Genomic DNA, 19,426 nt, shown 5'->3' on the forward strand with positions numbered 1-19,426 from the left:
CCAGATACAGCAAGAGAAATTAAAAATAAGGTGTCAAATGGGAAGGGGGGAGGGTGTGAAGAATGAGTTTTTTTTTCCCAAAAAGGAGGCAGAAGATTTTGTGGCAATGATTAAATGAATGAAAAACATAACAAATATGAAGTGCACACACGAACAGACAGGTAAAAAATATACAAATATTAACTAGCAATATTACAAGGAAGCAAAGAATACTGATTAAGCAGTCTTTATTGAAAAAAATAAAAACAAAAGGTAGATATTTGTGGTACTGTAATCTCACTGAGAGCTGAGTGAATTCTTGCATTTCATCAAACTTTCATTTGGTTGAGTGGAGCAGCTCCTGCGGTTTGAACTCGGAAATCATAAAGTTCCAAGTCAGTATTCCTGACTTATGACCCAGATGTGTTCTAGTGCTGAAAAAACCCACAGATGCCCCCTTCTCACTAAAACATAAAACCTTTTGCCTATTGATGTTAAGACAATCTAGTAACTTTAACATGCTACAAAGTTATTAAAGCATTGAATGTATTTTATAATAGAAAAAAAAATTGAATACATTTTTGACATCAGTATTTTGGTAGATTATTTTGATACATCTCATAAGGATGTATTTGTATTTTGTAACATCTTCGGTTATGAAGTATCTCTGAGGCAGCTCGGAGCTCCTCAGCTCTTTGGTAACGGTGTAAATAAGGGCAGAGTTTGGTGATGAAGAACTGACTCTCCTCAGATCTCCATGCGCTACAACATCCCGCCTCCCCCCGACTTCTCTGCCTTCCACATCGCTGCCAGCACCATGGCCAAATGCAACATCAGCAGACCCCAGCTCATCGTCTTCGTGGAAGTCAGGTACTGTGAGCAGAGCCGCTGTCTTTCTCTTCACAATCAGCGCTTGAATGTCTTCTGCCTCCAGCTTTGTGTGCATTGGTTTGATGGTCTGTCCTCTTCAGGTACCAGGGAAGACGGGAGGAAACCAACATGGTCATCATCAACATCAAACTCCTGTCGGGTTACATTCTGGATAAAAGCTCCCTCGCACTTGTGAGTTCAGCCGCAGCAGCAGGAACCATCGAGTTTGACAGATTTGATAAGTTTTCCTTTGTGCACTGTATGTATATTGCACTGTACGCTGATGATACTCTGTTATATTTGAGTATTACCCCAGTGTGTTCTCTGTCCTGTCCTAGTTGAAGAAAGACCGTTCAGTCAAACGTGTGGACATGGAGGAAGGATACATCAACATTTACTTAGATGGGGTAGGAAACACTGACTATGTGTGTGCTCATGTGTGTTTGTGGTGAAATAATCAAGCTGGTAAAAAAGCCGATCTCATTAATAGGCACTTGAGAATTTCATGTTCCGATTATTGTGCCATAATTGCTGCACGATATTGTCCCAGTAATCAATTTATCCTGAAAACTCTTAAGATTGCACTAAAACATAAAGGAATCAGTTTACCTTACATTTCATTAAGAAACATATATTTATGTATTTAAATAAATCAGGAAATCATTGTAGGACTGTACATTCGCGAGCTAGACAGCTTTTTCAAGTCACTTGTGAGCATTTTCTTAATTTTACAGATAGTGGGAATTTGCCACGATCAACTTTTCGTGAGCGTTTTTTTTATTGTGATTGGCGATAAAATCCTGCACAGTCCCGTCCTGCTCATTATTCTCCCTCGCTTTGTGTTTGCAGCTGAAGAAGGACGAGACCAAGTCGTACAGTGTGACATTAGAGGAGGACATACCAGTCAGAAACCTGAAACCAGCTGTGGTCAAGGTGTACGACTACTACCAGACAAGTAAGATACAGTATCTCTCTTCTGTTCTGTTCTATCAACTTCTGCCCCCAGTTAAGACCTGTTCCTACAACTGTCATCATTTAAACTAATTTTTAAACAAAATGTCTGATGAAACTGAATCCTCCCCAGGTAGGTTTGTACTGATATGGATATCACTTTTTTTTTATGGCTAATGCCTTTTTTCTCTTCTTTGGAGTAAAACTCCTGATATTAAATTGGATCATTTTCATGTCAAAAACAGAAATATTCAGTGTTTTCTCTCAAAATTTTATTTTTGTGGAAGAAAAAAATCCTCTGTACCATTCCACCTTCACCTTCACCTTCCAGGATAATTATTGGATAATATAAAAAACACATTTGTATATGTGTGGGGAATCTCATGTAACACAAATTGAGGTTAAAAGTTTTTTATTTATTTATTTTATGTTCAGACCCCCCTAACTTGACTACTTTAGCCACACACCCCCACATGGAAAGATTTTTCCCTCAGGACACTGTGATGAAAAGCTACTTTGATTAGTATTAACTTAATTTTTTTTTTAGATGTCATCCTTGAACATTCAACTATAGATAGTTATTATTAAAACATAATGTTAAAATAATAATTTATTCACTTTCACTGTATAACATATTTTAGTGAATTACAGTGAAGGTAAACACTTTCTCATGTTGTTCTACCAAAAAAAATCAATCAAATTGCATCATATTAGTTGGACACTGTCTGGCTATCTATGTCTTCATTTATTTATTGGCCAACATCGGCCTTATTGCTCCATGGACTCACCTTTAACTGAAATAGCTGCTTGTTTTCTGTTTTCCCTGTTTCTCTCATTAATAGTAATGGACGGTTCACTACTTATATAATCTTTTTAATGTGTGTGTTTTGTTTTTGCAGGTGATGAGGCAGTCACTGACTACTCCTCCTCTTGTGCAGAGAGTAAGTGCATAACGTTTCTTCAGCTTTTCTTTTCTTCAACAGTCACTGGATGTTTGGAAATAGCCTCTGCCTGATTTCTTTCTTTCTTTCTTTCTTTTTTTTTTTACTACGTTTTTTCACTGAGCAACAGCACCTGGCTGCTGGTCGACACCTGTATTACCACAGAGCTGCTAACATTTTGCCACATCAAAGTAAAACCAGTTCAAAAATTAGTCAGTGAAACTTGACATATCAACAATTCTCTATAAAAATAGCATGACTGGTGCAGTTTTTCTGATGTAAATCCTTATGGAAACTGTTTTTGCTGTGATGGATGCGCTTTAAAAATGCTGCAAAGAAAAAAATACTTCATTCAAAACATAATTAGGTAAAATAACTGGCTTAAAAAATTGATCAAGTGCACAAAAAGCTGTTTTGACCGGGAGTGATGACTGTAACACAACAAATGATCCTTTTTGTGCGCCCGGCAACCCGAAGCTTTGAAAGCAACACGAATGGAAAAGCATACATGCAATTTAAAGGGAATAATAAATCAATCGGTGTGTTTTCCTTCACAGGTGACAGCGTCAACAAGCTGTAAAATATTTCTAGGGAACCCCGCCAACCCTGACGGCTTCAGAAGTCGGTGCCTTCCTTCGTTTCCACACTGTTTCCAAGAGAAACTCCTAGATGTATATTTTTTCTTACAATGCTAGATTAGAGTTTTTTTGTTTGTATTAAACTCCTTTTAACATTATACATAGGCTGTATTGGCATTGTAAGTGAACTCCATTGTTTTTGTATCTGTAGAAAAAAAAAAATTTTTTTCTCTAATTACTGTTGCATGGTAGACGTGACTTTGCACCCCCAGACGGGAGGGTTAGTGAACATATGAGTAACATTTCAGTGTTAGAAATCCATGCCAGCGGGAACCAGTGACTGTTTGACCCATCAGACCGAAGAAAATCAGATTATTCAAGAACCAGACAGACAGTATTTTAAGTTCTTTTAAGTTTTTTAATAGATTTGACAAAATCCATATTATCCATACTTTGAAAGTGACGCATGAAACATACAGGGTACCGCTAACACAGTATGGTCCGAGTATTGACTGTGTGTGTGTGTGTGTGTGTGTGCTTGTGCCTGTGTGTGAAAGCAGGATCTTTAAAGAATAAAAAGTACAGTTTTGTGGAGTGCTAGGTGACTCAACTGTGTGTGTGTGTGTGTGTGTGTGTGAGATCAGGTGTGTGTGTATTTGTGTGTTCTGCTGTACCAGTTTTAAAAAAAAAAAAAAAAGGTAGATCGATTACACCACTACCATACAATTCGAAATGTAACTGACTCTGACAATAAAATTTCTAAATGACAAAAAAATAAGTAAAAATTGTACTTTTTTTTTCTCCATACAATACTGTTTCATTTCAATAGTGAGAATTTTTCATTCAGGCATCCTTTTTTTTTTTTTTTAACAGTATATTTAGTTTCCTTTCTTTTCAACATGGATAACTACAGTACTGTTTATACCACCTACTATCGACAGACACGGTTAAAAGCCTTGCCAGTTTCGAACAGTTTGGTTTTGCACACGACGGCGCGGAAAGTTGAAGGCAAGGGGGGAAATAAGAATATATTAAGGTCTTCTTTTCACTAGTCTTTTTTTTTTCTTCAACTTCTCCTTAGAAGTCACTATTTCAGGCATCACAACCATAAATTAGCATTATTTTACCGACACATGAAACTATAAACGACAGTTCCACATGCTCCAAAATCTGTCCCCTACGGCACACTATCACAGCCTGATGCACAATGTGGTGACCAACACGTGACGACGGCGACGACACCAGGCTAACCCGGTCACCCCCACGCTCCATTAAAGCTAAAGACCAGAGAGCTGTTCACTCAGTCCTCATGCGCTCAGGCCCCGGCTCACACTGGGGATTCAAACCAGCAAACTCCTTTATACCCTGCAGCAATGATATGATCGGTGTCACTGTGTTAACTTTACGTCCCATGTAAGGTACACAAGACTGGTGTTGTCACTGACGATGCCAATATCATCAGGGATGTGGTGGAAATTACCTGACCACCAATGAAGTGAGAAGCGTACATTTATGCTTATCCTCCTCCTGCACTTGATCTATTTAAAGGACCGTACCAGTTATTCTGAATGTTTGACCCGTTTACTACAATTTTCCAACATTTTACATCACTACAAACCATTTTGCCAGTCATACACGGGGTATAGAAGATTTCACAACATAGAATCAAAATTCATTGATTTTTAAATTTGAATTTTTGGTTGAAACAGCTGCCTTGTAGTGTTCTACTTCTGTGGCCAACAAAGTCACCAACATTCATAAACCACAGAAATGATAACTGGCTGTGTAAGGTTATGTTTCCCCGGGGACTATTTTCCCTAGCGGAGGGCACGTTTCACTCCACCCAATTTCAAGTCATCAAAACACAACAGTGCTGCTGCTTTTAGGAAAACTGATATGGACGACTTTGTTATGGTGATTGAATACTGCTGTGAAGAGAGTTTGAAGTTCATTTTCATGTTGTGGTGGCATGAATGGAAACCAATGGCTGGAGAAAAGGCAAGAAAAATTATATTGGAGTTCTAAAGTTAGCAGATTAATGCTAAACCTGCAAAAATCACTGGTATGGTCCTTTAATTTTTTGTGTGCTCTGAATTAAAGGTTTATGTCAGTCTACAATAAGGGGAAATAAAAAAACAAAAAAAAAGTTCGTGAAGTCACTTTTGGTGGCCCTCCCACCCACTACACAATTAAACGCTGAATGAACAAAATATTTGACAGAGACAATTGACAGAGTTGCAGCTCCTTGAACACAACCAACATCTCATTTGCCTCGAGGTTTAAATATCCCAACTCGTCCGCTTCTCTTCATCTACATCTCCTTTGTGATTGGTCTGCATTTAATAAGGGAAATCGATGGTAAATAAAGGCTTTAAGTTGAATTCACTTCTTCAGTACTCTGTGAAAACAGTGTCCTTAATGTTTTGGACATTCAGTGTTGTTCAGTGTTTGACAAACTCTTATCAGTTGTGTTGGAGATCCCCAGTGTGCACAAGGCCTTCGGTGTTTCTCCGTTCAGTGTAGAAAACCCTGTGCAAATCTGTCGGCACGTGGAGTTGCAGCTCGACAACAGAAAACAAAACACACGAGTGTAGCCCGCCTGCGAGACTGCGCTGGGCGCTCAGACAACAAGTCGATAATGACACTTAATCAAGGCACAGTTCTGAATTGCATTAGTCTGTATCGTGAAATCATGGGCGATTCTTTTGAGGTGCGGCTTCTCTCCCTCTCTAGCGCCCTCTAGCGGTCGTTGGTGTAGGCTGGCAGTGATGATGGCTGCTTCTGTGTTGCGCGGTGTGGTGACATTATCAAGTCAGCGGTACTTGGCAAACAGACTAGTTTTTTTTTTTTTCGTGCATACGTGTGCGTACATATGCATTGTGCACCTTGAATTGGCAACATAATGGTACAACAGACACAGTGAGATACTCTTGTTCTCTGTATTCACAGATTATCTGGCGACTGGGGTTAGAGTGGTACAAGAGTTTCAACTTTTCAGTCACGTTGTCCAGTTCTGATAAGATGGCGGCTCCTCCCCAGCCGGAGCGACTTCAAAACAGTTTGAAAAACCCACATTAATTTTATTTATTCAGTAAATTGTTCAGTAATGGCATCGGAAATGAATTCATTTAAAGGCGGTAATGTATTGCATCAGTAAATACACTATACGCACAATGCAGTGGGTCACCCTGCCTTAAGGAGCTGCTAAACCTAAAAGACTTTCATTAGTCTGGGTTTCAGTGTCCCGTGGTGATCTAAATGCATCTAAATGTTGTTTTGAAAGGCTTTTCCACCTCAAGAACACAATCCAGGGGAAACACCGAATACACTGAAAATGGACAAATTTAAATGCATCAAATGCTGCACAGAATTATGGTCTCATCTCCTGGGATCAGCCTCCAAAACCCAGCATCGCTCACACCCCAGTGAGAACTCGGGTCAAAGTGTAACAAAATACCTCCAACTACTTTGGTAAGTGAATATTTGGAGTATGATGGACAGGATGTCGCTCTGGGTACCATAACGTGCTGGATGTGCTGCCCTGCATTCTGACGAGGACTCGGCAGCGCTGCGGTGACGGGACCGTTTTGCACTTTGAAGTTACAGTACTCCACTAAGTTTCATGGTAACAGGCAAAATGAATAAAGTCCAGACTGCCTCAGATAAATAAAAGGATTTTCATCTGCCGTGATTGATTTCTGTTACCTCACACAGATGTACACAATATTTCAAACAAGATCCTTTAAAATAGATATTCGAAAATGATTACACCTTTTGATTGAAGACTATTTGAAGTCGCTTCTGACAGAACAAAGCACAGTCTCTGTGGAACGCTCCATGTGATGACCATGTGTCTTTGAAAGAAACAAAAACATTGGCATGTTGTCATTTGGCAATTTTTGCTATAATGAGTAAAAAAAAAAAAGAAAAGAAAAGAAATAAAGAAAAGGAAACAACTAATACAAAAAAGGTTTAACAATCTGTAACTACAAGAAGATCTCCATTTGGCAATATAGAAAGGCTTTTAAGTCTTTGACAGGTATACATTTTGGTTTATATACAGAAGTGTGTGTGTGAGTGAGTGTGTGTGTGTGTGTGTGAGTGTGTGTGTCCTCCAAGGGCTCCCTTTTTCAATCCAAACAGAATCAAGTACAAAATGCGGCGGTGAAAACATCTACATTGGAAAATGAAGGTATGGGATTAAAAACATATGATGAAAAGTAAACACCCCGCCCCGTGGTCCTGGGAAAAGCGAGGGAACGTCGTCACTGTCGTCGTCAGGAAGGAAAGGGCCTGTAGAGTCTGTGATGGTGAGAGTCCCTGCCGAAACAATCTGGTTGTCACTTTGTTAGTCTGCCGCCGCCGCCACAGCAGCAGCAGCAGCAGCAGCAGCAGCAGCGGCGTCTTCCAAGTGTGCGCGCGTGTGTGTTTTAGTTCATGAATTGTGTGTATCCCTCTGCTCCTGTGACGATGACGTCCATCCAGATCCTCATGGCCTCGGCTGACGGGGCGACCATGTAGTAGAGCCGGTCGTGGGTCTTCACACAGAACGTCAGCGACGGGTTGGGACTCTGAAAGACGACACAAGAGTCAGAGTCGACATGAAGGTTCCTGTGCGCTGTGCTGTCAGCCGGCCCAGTCCTCGCTGTGGGACTGAAGCCTCGCTGCTGGCCACTGATCAGTTCAAATGATCGCATATTTACTGCTCAATACTACACGACTCGTTAACTGAACTGAAGCAAAACTGAATTTTGGACCGTGTTGGGTTGTATAGTGACCTGGGTGTGATACGAGTCCACATGGTGATTAAACATCCTCATTAGCTGCTTTGAGCTGCTCTGAGCTGCTAATCCACAACACTGGATTTGTATCTGTCCATTCACTTCCACAGTGCAGCACAACAGGTCACAAAATAACACTTTAAGCACATAAATGAACACAAACAAAGAGGATTATGCCAGAATAAAAAACAAATCCTGGTACCCATTTTTGTGTAATGACAATAAGTTGTGAGAGTACTGTGAGGTTGTTTTGTCACGGTGCAAGGTTATTACTGTGTGAGTAAGATTACTGCAGACGCTACCTGCCGGATCTACTTTCAAATTCAACTGGGTAAACGACAAGAAAAGAGACATTTCATTATGGAAAGAATGGGTACCAGGACTTGTTTATACTGGCACAATCTGCTTTGTTGGCATTTGTTTATGTGGTACAAGTGTTATTTTGGGACTGGTTTTGAAGTGAATGGGAAATATAAATCCAGTATTGTGGATTAGCAGCCTGTAGGAGCACAGAGCAACTAATGAGGACATTTCACCACCATGTGGACCACCATCACTCTCAGGGAACTATACAACCCAACTCTAGCAACATAGTTTTGATTTTACCTGAAAATAATCTAATGTGAGTTTTAGTGCCCTGTCATGGTCTAAATATAATTTCAGAGGCTTTTCCACCCGGGCAAGACTAAAGTTCTGAAGGAAACAATACTTGAATGTTTTAGGGGTTTTTATTGTTGTTGTTGTTGTTTTGCATAAACTTATTTACTTTGTGCCCATGTTGAAAACTGGGATTCCCATGAGAAAAAGGTGACTAGTCAGATAATCTGTTTCTCTATTTCTCTAACAACTAATGAAACATGGGAATTACTGTATTCTGTAAAATTTAATAAAAAAAACACACAAATAATTAAGGTTTTTTTTCAGTGGAGCGCCCAACCAGAGGACAGTGCTGTATATTTTTAAATCACATGATTTATTACTGTAAATTGTACCGTAAATTGTACAGTGCTGTATAATTTATTTACTCCTACTGAGCCACGGGTGTTGACTGTCTATGGTTCATCGGTTACATCAAAATTCCAAGTGTTGTTGCCCATGCCAAACACTCAGAGTACAGTGCATTGCAACAGGCCAATAAACACACACACACGCACACGCACACGCGCGCACACACACACACACACACACGCGCACACACACACACACACACACACACACACACACACACACACAGACAGAAGATTAGGATGCAGCACTTCTGCTTTATGCTGGAGAAAACAAATGACAGACAGACACAAGCGTCAAGTCAAGCAGCAAGCAGCCCTGATCTTAATGTACAAGCTACACGATGGCTTAACAACATGAACAGACAGAAACACCACTAACACAACAGACAACAGAGCTTCTGTTCATACGCTCTTTATATACCTCAACTATAAATACACTAATCTAACCTCCTTATATTTAGCTGCATCCCTTTTGCACAACGCGTCTTACATTCATATTTCTATTCGAGGCTCATGGGAACATTAGAAATAGCTTCTATACAACTGAAAACTATGAGCAACCGGAATTACAACGTCAAAGGTCAAGGCCTCGGTGCCCTCATGTAATTCAAGTGGCGATGAAATGATTGTGTAAGAGCGAGTGCTGGTGACAGAGATAGAGGAAGAGCCAATTAGAGAGTTGAAGGAGTATTTATATTAATTTTTCAAGGGCTAGAAATCCCTCTTTAGCCCGTCTCCTCCCCTTTATCTGTCTATTCCCTTTCAATGCAGCTTCAAAAGGTGGAATTAATAAGGAATCACAAGCTTTACCTGGATTTTATTCGTTGGTCTATTTCATGCAAAGAGCAAGTGTTCCTAAATTTAAAACAAAAAAAATGTAGTCTCAGGGATATTCCTCTGTGATACTATAAGAGTAAAACCCGGGAGCCACTAACACCCGTTCTTGTTCTTTAGCCATTCACTGGGCAGACAGGGACAGACAGAGGGATCAAGCAGGATTAGCAATTCAATTTACAGTCAAACACACACCACAGCAGAATCAAACCAATGCAGTTTCTGGGGGAAAGGTTTCAAAACAAGAATTCACAAAATACTGTATCCTGTATCCGTCTGTTGTGTATTAACCATGCATGATAAGTAGCTGCAACTCATCACCTCCTTATATCAGCAAACTAGCACAAAGGTTTGGACACACGGGGTTCAGTGAGGTTACAGAGAAAGGTGGATACATACACTGGTCAAATTCAAGTTGAAAAATCCCTTCTGTGATTGCAGCCGGCCAAAGCAAAAGAGCGCAAAAAAGGGAGAAAAGAAGCAAAACAAAGACAATGCCCAAAACATGTTTGAAACTAAAGAGTGAAGGAAGAGTGGAAATAAACAGTGAAATTGTGAAATAAATGAGAGATTTTTTTTTTTTTTGCGTTCAAGCCCAGTATACCTTTGTGGCACTGCGGAGGTGATCATAATAGACTTCTTCTATCGCCTGGAAGTAGATTACACCCTTCAGCTTGGTCTCGTGTTTGTCTGTGGGAAAGAAGATAAGGTGGGATTGGTCAAAGACTGAGACACAGAGTGGAAACCTATTGACAATGACAGATTTTTCTTGGCTACAAACGCCAAGCTTCATCACCAACATGTCACGTAGAATAACGATAGAGAGAACGGATGGTACCGTCATTAAAAGGGGAGAAAAAAACTTTGATCATCACCAATTTATCATTTCTGATGATGGATAGAAAAAGACAACCACAGCATTTTTCTCTGTTTTTACCAATGGTGCTCTCATTGTATTTTCAGACTTGACTGCATTCTTACGCTTCTCTGGTACATCATTGCAGTTTGTTTCATCAGCCACTGCAGAACTGCAGTAGGGAACCGGTGGGGAACTCAACGCCCCTCTCTACCTCCAGGCACAAACACTCCACAAGCCAACTTAAGAGTAGTAGGTAGAAATGGAGAGCTTCATTTCGAGGAATAATAGTTTCGGTTTAGCACGCAGCCATTATCTGCTAATGACCTCTTTTAGCATTCAAATAGCCGTGCATTTGCATCTAATTTGAATGTGTCGAAATAACCAAAAACCCTCAGCACGGTTGGAGTTGATTAACCTGAATTAGCAGTTTGAGTGACTTGGGCTCGTCACCTCTCCTTACTCCTCATTCAAGGTCAAGAGACGAGGGCAAGGCTTGCATCTCAATCAGCCCCCTCTGAGAGAGCAGCGCCATTCGCATATAAACTACTGCCGAAGCAATCTCGGTACACCGCCTCACGCTGGCATACTTAAACCAAGGTACGCTTTAAGTAGGTTTAAGTGGAACCTTTTGAAGTCTTCAAAGGCCTCATGGAGGAGAGGAGTCCCAGCGCGCACAGCACAAGATTACATTACAGGCCCATGTATGCTACATACTACGACGTCTTTAGAAGTCTAGAGGACATGTGTGTTGTCTTTGCCTCATCCGTCATCTACACTACAAATTTCTGCCACCTGACACTCTTGGGTTTACTTCAGTAGGTTTATCATTTTACCTTTGTTGCTCTCCAGTGCCAGCTGATAAAAGACAACAGCGATCCAGCCTACAGCCAGTTTATGAAAGCTTTTACACCACACCACATCTGGTAGCTCTTTCCTGGGAAAAATCTGCCTAGTTAAACTTTTGCTACACAGGGAGTGAGGTGTTTCACATTTCCGGTTGATTTGGGAAAAAATAAAAGAGGAATTGGGTAGTTAGCATGAGCAGCCATTATCACCATGGCTGACCAGACCAAAAAAAAAAAAAAAAAGCAGCATTTACAAAAAGTCAGACATCATTAACAGAGAATCCATGGAAAAGATGTCACAGTGCTGGACACACTGATTGATTGACAGGTGATTGACAGGCAAGTGCAGTGCTGAAACACCACAGCAATGAACACCTTGCACCAAAATAAGGACACAAAATAATCAAGTCAACGGTGGCCATGACATCCCCCCCGACTGTTGCAAATCACCCTGGGAATCAACATTTTCTTTTTCTTTCTTTTTTTTTTTATGTGTAATGTTTAGTGTTTGAGATATTGCTGTTTGAAGCTTTGGGGACTATTTGGTCTGTTGGTGGTGCTGTCCAGTCAATTTCTTTTTGTTGACACAAATTATCAATTTAAAAATGCATTGTTCTCCAAACGTTCATTAAATTTGACCCAGCAGTGTTCGAGATACTGCGTGTGTAGCTTAAAGCCTGTTGGACTGCTGGTGGCAATGTGGACTCCAATGTCAAAATCCACCCTTAGCCAAAGCTTCATCCAAAACAAGCAGCAGAGGTTCAGAAACCACGTATGGCTGACAGACAGGCGGAGGTGGGGAGGTACAGATTACCACTTGAAAGTACTCACCAACGTAGTAGGAAAAGGTCCTTTTGAGACGGTCAAAGACGAACCAGCGTTTCTTCCAGGACTTGATCTTGCCTCCCATCTTGACTAGGTAGCCCTTGCACATCTTCTCTGTTAGAATGACCTGGTAGCAGGTCTCCACGCTGTGACCTGAGGATTCAACATGGGAGCGCAGGTCGAACTCCTCCTTCCGGATAGGCAGGTAACGAGTCATAGGACGGGCCTGTGAGTCGAAGGAGAAAAAGTAAGAACCACAGGCTGGTGTTCAACTAATACTTAGGAAACTGTGGTATTTGATGAACGTTAACAGTTAGGGAAGAACAATATCAGAATCATGTTTTGATCAGATTACTGACAATCCATGAATTTTCTTTCATCATTGTTATCAATGGATAATTTTAGTGTGCTGTAGTCTAAAGGTTGGTAGGTAGGTTTTTCTACCTTGACAAGAATATAATTCTAAGCAAAAAATGCAACACTTAATTTTTGGGGCTCTTTTGGTACAAAAATGGCCAAATGCAAACATACTGAATATCAGAATAACATATCAGCTGCTGGCAGCTTCAGTTCCAAAACATAGTCATCGGCCTTCAAAGAGCCGTGGTGGCCAGTCCTTACTGTGTTTTTAACATGCAGGCAGACTGTTTTCACACACTTTAAACCATGCATTTTCAATTCTATCTCATTTCACATGTACGGACCTGAGAGAAGTTCTTGGACCTCATCTTGACCTCCTTCTCCACTAACTGCTGCCGGTGGGACGTTTCATCCTGCAGTCTCCTCTCCGCCTCCTCCCTCCTCCTCCTCTCCTCCTCCAGCATTTGACGACGAGCAAGGCTCTCTCGTTCCTGGAAGAAACCATTTTCATGAAACTTAATCTGTGAAAGAGTTTCGCTGAATGCACATACTCATACTCAGCAATGCCCTGCTTCACATTCATACATTTATGTAAATTTACCACCAGGGAGCTGCCCAGTTCAACCAAAACTCGTTTTGCTGTCCACGAAGCAGCTCGACTAGGGCAGCTGAGGGTTAAGTGCCTTGTGTGGGGGCCCCTGGACAGCTAATTTCTGTCAAAAACAGTTCAGTGTAGCACCAGAAACAGATTCTCTAAGCTTGTACCAAAGCAACCCTCTTGGTGTCATAAACAAGTAAGTAGTAAAATTAGTAAGATTCAGTATGGCACCACACTCAAATCATTTGACACAGACCCATTTAAGGAAGCATGAAACACCTCCATCAGTCGATATTAAGAGTGTCTTAAGACCCAAAATGTTATATTTAGCTTATTGCCTTCTTTTTTGTTTTAATTTTAACAAAACATAAGCTCCATTGCATTATTATAGTTCTATGTAGGACGTCTGCCCTGAACAATGAACAGCTCACGCGTGCAGTACCAAGTTTGGTTTCTTAGCACAATGCTAAAGAGGAAAGATTTTTTTTTTACTGGACCAAGAGGATTCTGAGGACGGCACAAGCTTCAAGAAATATTTTTTCTATACTACAGAGATCTTTTTTGTAAAGAGTGTAGTTGCTGGGGGAGGAGAAGATGTTTGACAGACTGAGGATTCAAAATGGTGACCCTCTACTTTGAACAAATTGAACTGACATGAGGAAATATCACTCCTAGAGAGGTGCTGCAACCATACAGTAAAAAAAAAAAAAAAAAAAAAAAAAATCAAAAGAACAGCCGAAAGAGAGCTCACTCCATAGAACGAAAGCTAAAAACAAAAGGGGAAAAGCTTCTCAACTGGCCAGTGCATTTCAGAGCAAGCCTCTATTCAGGGAACAAAGGAATGAAGAGGTTTGCTCCGATACATGTAGGCCAATAGATATGATTAAAGGGATTGAGCGGCCGTCCTGAACCTTTTTTCTCCCGTTCCCATTGACTCTAGATATAGCTCCATGTTTTTTAGAGGAGACATTGACAGCAATGCCACAAAGACCACCATCAATCACCAAGCATCGGTTCAGAATAATCTATTTCTCACAACAAGATCTTTTGAAGACGCTTCTTACCCGCGATTCAATGAGTCTTGCTTTCTCCAGCTGGGCCTCTCTCAGCATCTTCTCCATCTCCTCAATCTTCAGGGCGTCCATTCCACTGGCACTGGATGTCAAATAAAAAGACAAAGCATACAAGATGAGATTTGCAAGATTCATCTGCTTTCAGAGTAGATTTTTCACATCCTGAGACCAATTTGAAGAATGGTGTTTTACTTTACCTGAACAACAACTTTTTTTTTTTATTAATGAAAACATCAAACGAAACCTTGACTAATATAGATTCCTGGACATCAATAGCAGTCACGATATTTTTTGGATTGACGCCTCTGACAGACAAAATTTTGTGCCAATTCCAAGAATTTAAAATTATTCATTCTTTTCTGCAGAATTTTATTCTTGTCAGAGTAGAAAAGCCTCTGAAACAGTATTTAGGACATTATAGGGCACTAAAACGCTAAACAGATAACAATTATACTTAAAAAAAACATACCTATCCCTACTTGAATAGGATGTCAGTGTGGTCCCTCTCCAATATGAGGCATTTTGATTGATTCCATATCTACTGCATTATTGATCACAGCTTCACTGGTTGTCGATGGGAAGCCCTGAATCTAAATTTATTGTAATGTGACGTTTTTGGTCATATGAATGAGCTCTGTCATTATTAATCTATTGTGCATATCAGTCTACTCTTTATTTCCAGCTTTAAAGAGCTGGTGAAGCCACAGCAGTGAAGAAACTGACTCTAAATACAGTGCCATCCTGTCATCTGAGTGCCAGCATCTGTGTGGTGATGAGTCTGAAATATCAACACATCTGCTGTCTATCTGTATCTGTCTGCCAACACAACACCCTCAGATCCTTCCTGAGATGGACGCTGCAGTGCACTCTACTCTATAATAACTCCAGAAACTATTTTATGATAGGCATAACTCAAAATATTTCTTCCACTTGAAAATGAATCTCACAACAGTTGATCAGCTATTAAAGTTATAAACCAAATAGGACACTGGTGAATTGATCCACTCTGAGTACTATATTTTCTGATACACCAAGATTATCCTCCCTCCCTCCTGTGTTAGCTGTCATTCTCCGCTGTGCACTGTTCATTACGGAAAAAAATAATCTTAAACACTATTATCGGGATTTGGAATGTGGCACTTGAGGGCCATGAGGCGAGAAACCCGCAGTGGGTTGTGTTAAAAACATGCAGTGGTGAATACTCAGATAATACAACACACAGCTTGCCACATTACAGAGGGTCTCCAAATTAGCCAACATGTGGATAAAGAATTTAACTGATGGAGAGCAGACTGGGGGATGATTAGCATGCTGTCTGCAAATATGATTTCATATACCTCTGTTTTTGAATGCTTTTCTACAGGGGGAAATATATCCACTATTCACTGGAAAGATGAATCATAGGCATTCAATATCAAGGACCAGATGAGGGGAAAAAAAATCCTCTACACAGGAATGTCATGGTTTAGAAATTGCATGGCGATACGTTGGAGTGGAAAATATGTGTTTTGATGAAATAATTATACAGTACTAAGATTTGACCCATATGAGGGTTTGAAAGCCAAAACACACAACTCTGAGCTGCTGATATTTTGTCCAAAAAATTACACATATTCAATCTTTCTGCCAGAATTATAGTTTTTAAAAAAAATAATAATAATAATAATAACTTCTAGAGACAGAATTTAAATCATCATGAGACACTTTTCGCTGAATCCCAGGTTAATAGCCATACTTGTGTGGAATCTGATGAAAATGCTGCATTAGAATCAATTCAGGTTAATGACTTCCTATAGACAACCAGTGTCATACTGGTTGTCAATTATACAATAAATATTTAATGAAACAAACTGCATGATATGAGAGATGGAAAGCACTTACTGGACCAAATGTGATATGTAACTAAAGACTCATATAGGCAAAATAGTTCATCAATCTAACCCTTTATGTAGGAATGCCTCTGTGTGTGTGTGTGTGTGTGTCCCCTCCAGTCATACTTGGACATGTTATCTGGCGAGCATGCTGAGTTGTTGCCGGTGGAGACGCTGGTGTCCATGCTGTCGGAGCTCTCCAGACTCAGGGTGTCGTAGGGCTGCTCGCCCGCTGATGGGGGCTGGTGGTGCAGGATGGAGTGGTGCACGAGCGGCGGGGGCCCTATGGAGCTCTGGCTCAGCCCAGGAGAGTAGGCCATGGCCGGGGAGTAGGAAGAGGAAGAGGGGGAGGAGGTGATGAGGTGGGACTGGGAGCCGTGGAGCGCCTCCCACTGGCACTGAGCCTCCACCGCTGCTCTCTGTTTGAGCTCAGCCAGGCGACGCCGCTGCTCCTCGATCACCTGCTGACCTGGAGGAAGAAGGGGTGGGGTTCGGATCAGTGGATAACGTCGACATTTGGTCTAAGGCGGAATATCTGACCATAACCGAGTGTTAACACTGTGAGCAACTCCATCAATAAGTCACCAGAAGATAAGATCAACAAGCTTGGTGGCTGAGAACGGCTGGACTTCTCACAGACATCAGCTATCAAACGCCAATCAGTGTTCCCACTTCCCTTCTGATTGCACTTCCTCTCTCTTTACTTTTACTTTTAACTGAAAGGTTACAGAAATTAATTTCTCAAAAGGCTCAGCTGTATTTTTTCGTTTTTCATATTGTTTTGTTTGTTCTCACTGATTGTTAAGCACTTAAAAAATTCTGTTTTAAATAAGAGCTATAAATATAAAATTTATTATTATTATATATATATATTTGTTTTTTGATCTACCAACCTAAAGCTTCCCAATTAGCACTTACTAGCTGGCTTGTTAACCCCAAATGATGAATGTCATGATGGACAATACTAAAGCAGCAAAGAATATATGATTTTTTATTTTATTTTTATTTTTTTTTTCAAATCAAAACTTGCAATCTGACTAGCTTGACCTGTCGACACAGCTGCTCACAGTGTGAACACAAAGTAAGAACAAGCCAGGGTTTTTCCACTGAATTCAAACCAGCATGCTAGCCATAAGTCATCAAAGCATCCACCTGCTGGAGAATCATCAAAATAATACCAATCAGCGTAAAACTGGTACCTGCACAAGCCCATAAACCATGACACCAGAAACCATGCATCACACATACGAGTATGTGCTCAAGAAGTATCACAAGCCTCGAGCACCATCACAACAACCCAAAAAAATGGCCCATCACCAAAGAGTTTCAACAGCTGGAGCAAGAGTTAAGTTGCTATGTAACTTCTCTCATTCTCTCCCTCTTGTCAAAACCATGCTACTATTCACCCGACAACGGGCAGATACCTCTGGAACGACGTGCCAAAGTCAATAACTCCAAAGCAGGAGCGCACTGAACACGCAACATGCAATATTGATTCTCCACCGACAGCAGCATTCATAGAAGATTGATGGAAGAGGGTTTCAAACAAAGAAAAGATGAGGAGAAATAAGGGGAGAGGAGTTAATGACACACCAGAGATGGAAGAGATGAAGAAGAAGGGACTGAGAACAGTCGGGTGAAGTCAAAAGTCCGAAATTAACACCTGCCAAGTGCCAAATGCTGGTAAAAATTTGTCTTTGGTGAATAAATCAGAGAGGATCTCCTTCCACTCGAGCGGGTAATTTTTTGAGACAGTAACATTTCACTTTCTTGGTTGTGTAAAGTCTGTATTTAAGCCAAGATGTCTGAAATTCTGTTATCTGCTGCTTGGGTCTTTAACAGCTTTAACCTAAGCTGAAACCATATTCCAATGATGAATTTCCTATATTGCAGAAATTAATGGACAAATCTTAAATTACTACCATACATTTCCTTTTATCTTTTAACGTTTCATATGATACCATACCCTATGTTTCACATGCTATTATTGGCAGGAAAGGTTTGTTTTTAGCTTACCAGCCATTAGCAGGTGAGCTAAAAAGTTAATTTCAGACAACGGTGAGATGTGTGTAGAGACAGTAGAGGGAGGTGAAAAAAGGGGGAATCCCAAAGAAAAAATTAAAAATGGAAATGATGAGTCCCACTCCTGGATGCAGTGCTCCGTCTACCTGCTGGGCTTTCCTCTATGGTGGGGTGGCTGGAGGACTGGGACTCTGTGGTACAGCAGAGGGCCAAGAGAGGGAGCGACAAATCCACACAGACAGGGTGACAGACAGAGAGACAGACAGACAGGCATGAGGACAGGCTGAACTACTGACGCTAACAGACGTGACCGGCTCACAGTCCCAACTCTGCAGCCGTGGGTGGCAGCCTGCTGGGCTACACCAGCGGCAAAGTGACCGGGCTCCTCTAATCCGTTTTGTCAAACAGCAGATAAGCACTTAGAGCCATTGCTCTCACTGAAACAAGCTGTCACACACATACAGCTCCATGACACTGGGCAGGGTAACACTTCACAGTAACCATCTCTAATGAATGCTGAACTCATCTATTTTAATTTATAGTAATCAGCATTTAATAGCCATGTAAAAACTAATTGGTGATTAGTTCATTTCCCACATTGTTTAATAGCAAATGGCAGAAGAAACTGAAAATCCCTGGAAAGACTGGAACAAGAACTGGTATTCAGGGATTTTCTTATTATACAGCTTTTATCTTGTAGCCTTTAACCTTGTAAATGGTCATCACATGCAACTTAATGATTTTCATTTATATTTAAAACCCATTTGTTAACCATTTAAACAGTTGCCACTTTAATTTTAAATTTCTCCATTTGGGATCAACAATGTAAATCTATCTATCTATTTATCTATCTAATTGAAACTCAGAAAATGAATCCATGTTTTACCATACAAGACGTTTGTTGACCATTTCTGAATACATAATTATTCACAAATGTTATCGAATAACACATTATTTATTCACTGATTGGTTTACTACAATTAATGATTAAATAATGTGCACTATACATCTGTTAATGTGTTTCAGCACATT

At 40.5% G+C, this 19,426-nt stretch overlaps 2 protein-coding genes across 6 annotated transcripts in view; one reads left to right on the plus strand and one right to left on the minus strand.

Moving 5' to 3' along the window:
- The window catches only part of LOC115370529 (alpha-2-macroglobulin-like protein 1), a 47,696-nt gene extending 43,680 nt beyond the window's left edge, over positions 1-4,016 (plus strand). For both annotated transcript variants that reach the window (XM_030067560.1, XM_030067559.1), the window contains exons 31-36: positions 731-849; positions 951-1,041; positions 1,188-1,256; positions 1,699-1,804; positions 2,700-2,741; positions 3,299-4,016. In XM_030067560.1, coding sequence (XP_029923420.1) covers positions 731-849; positions 951-1,041; positions 1,188-1,256; positions 1,699-1,804; positions 2,700-2,741; positions 3,299-3,321 — 450 coding nt within the window. In that variant the 3' untranslated portion in view covers positions 3,322-4,016. The remainder of the gene's footprint in view (positions 1-730; positions 850-950; positions 1,042-1,187; positions 1,257-1,698; positions 1,805-2,699; positions 2,742-3,298) is intronic.
- phldb1b (pleckstrin homology-like domain, family B, member 1b) overlaps positions 3,717-19,426 on the minus strand; it is an 88,062-nt gene continuing 72,352 nt past the window's right edge. For all 4 annotated transcript variants that reach the window (XM_030067556.1, XM_030067555.1, XM_030067557.1 and 1 more), the window contains 7 exons: positions 18,541-18,585; positions 16,499-16,841; positions 14,493-14,583; positions 13,175-13,321; positions 12,477-12,696; positions 10,546-10,631; positions 3,717-7,890 (listed from right to left, as the gene is read on the minus strand). In XM_030067556.1, coding sequence (XP_029923416.1) covers positions 7,750-7,890; positions 10,546-10,631; positions 12,477-12,696; positions 13,175-13,321; positions 14,493-14,583; positions 16,499-16,841; positions 18,541-18,585 — 1,073 coding nt within the window. In that variant the 3' untranslated portion in view covers positions 3,717-7,749. The remainder of the gene's footprint in view (positions 7,891-10,545; positions 10,632-12,476; positions 12,697-13,174; positions 13,322-14,492; positions 14,584-16,498; positions 16,842-18,540; positions 18,586-19,426) is intronic.

The sequence above is a fragment of the Myripristis murdjan genome, chromosome 13 (assembly GCF_902150065.1).
Source record: "Myripristis murdjan chromosome 13, fMyrMur1.1, whole genome shotgun sequence".
Classification (NCBI taxonomy): Eukaryota; Metazoa; Chordata; class Actinopteri; order Holocentriformes; family Holocentridae; genus Myripristis; species Myripristis murdjan.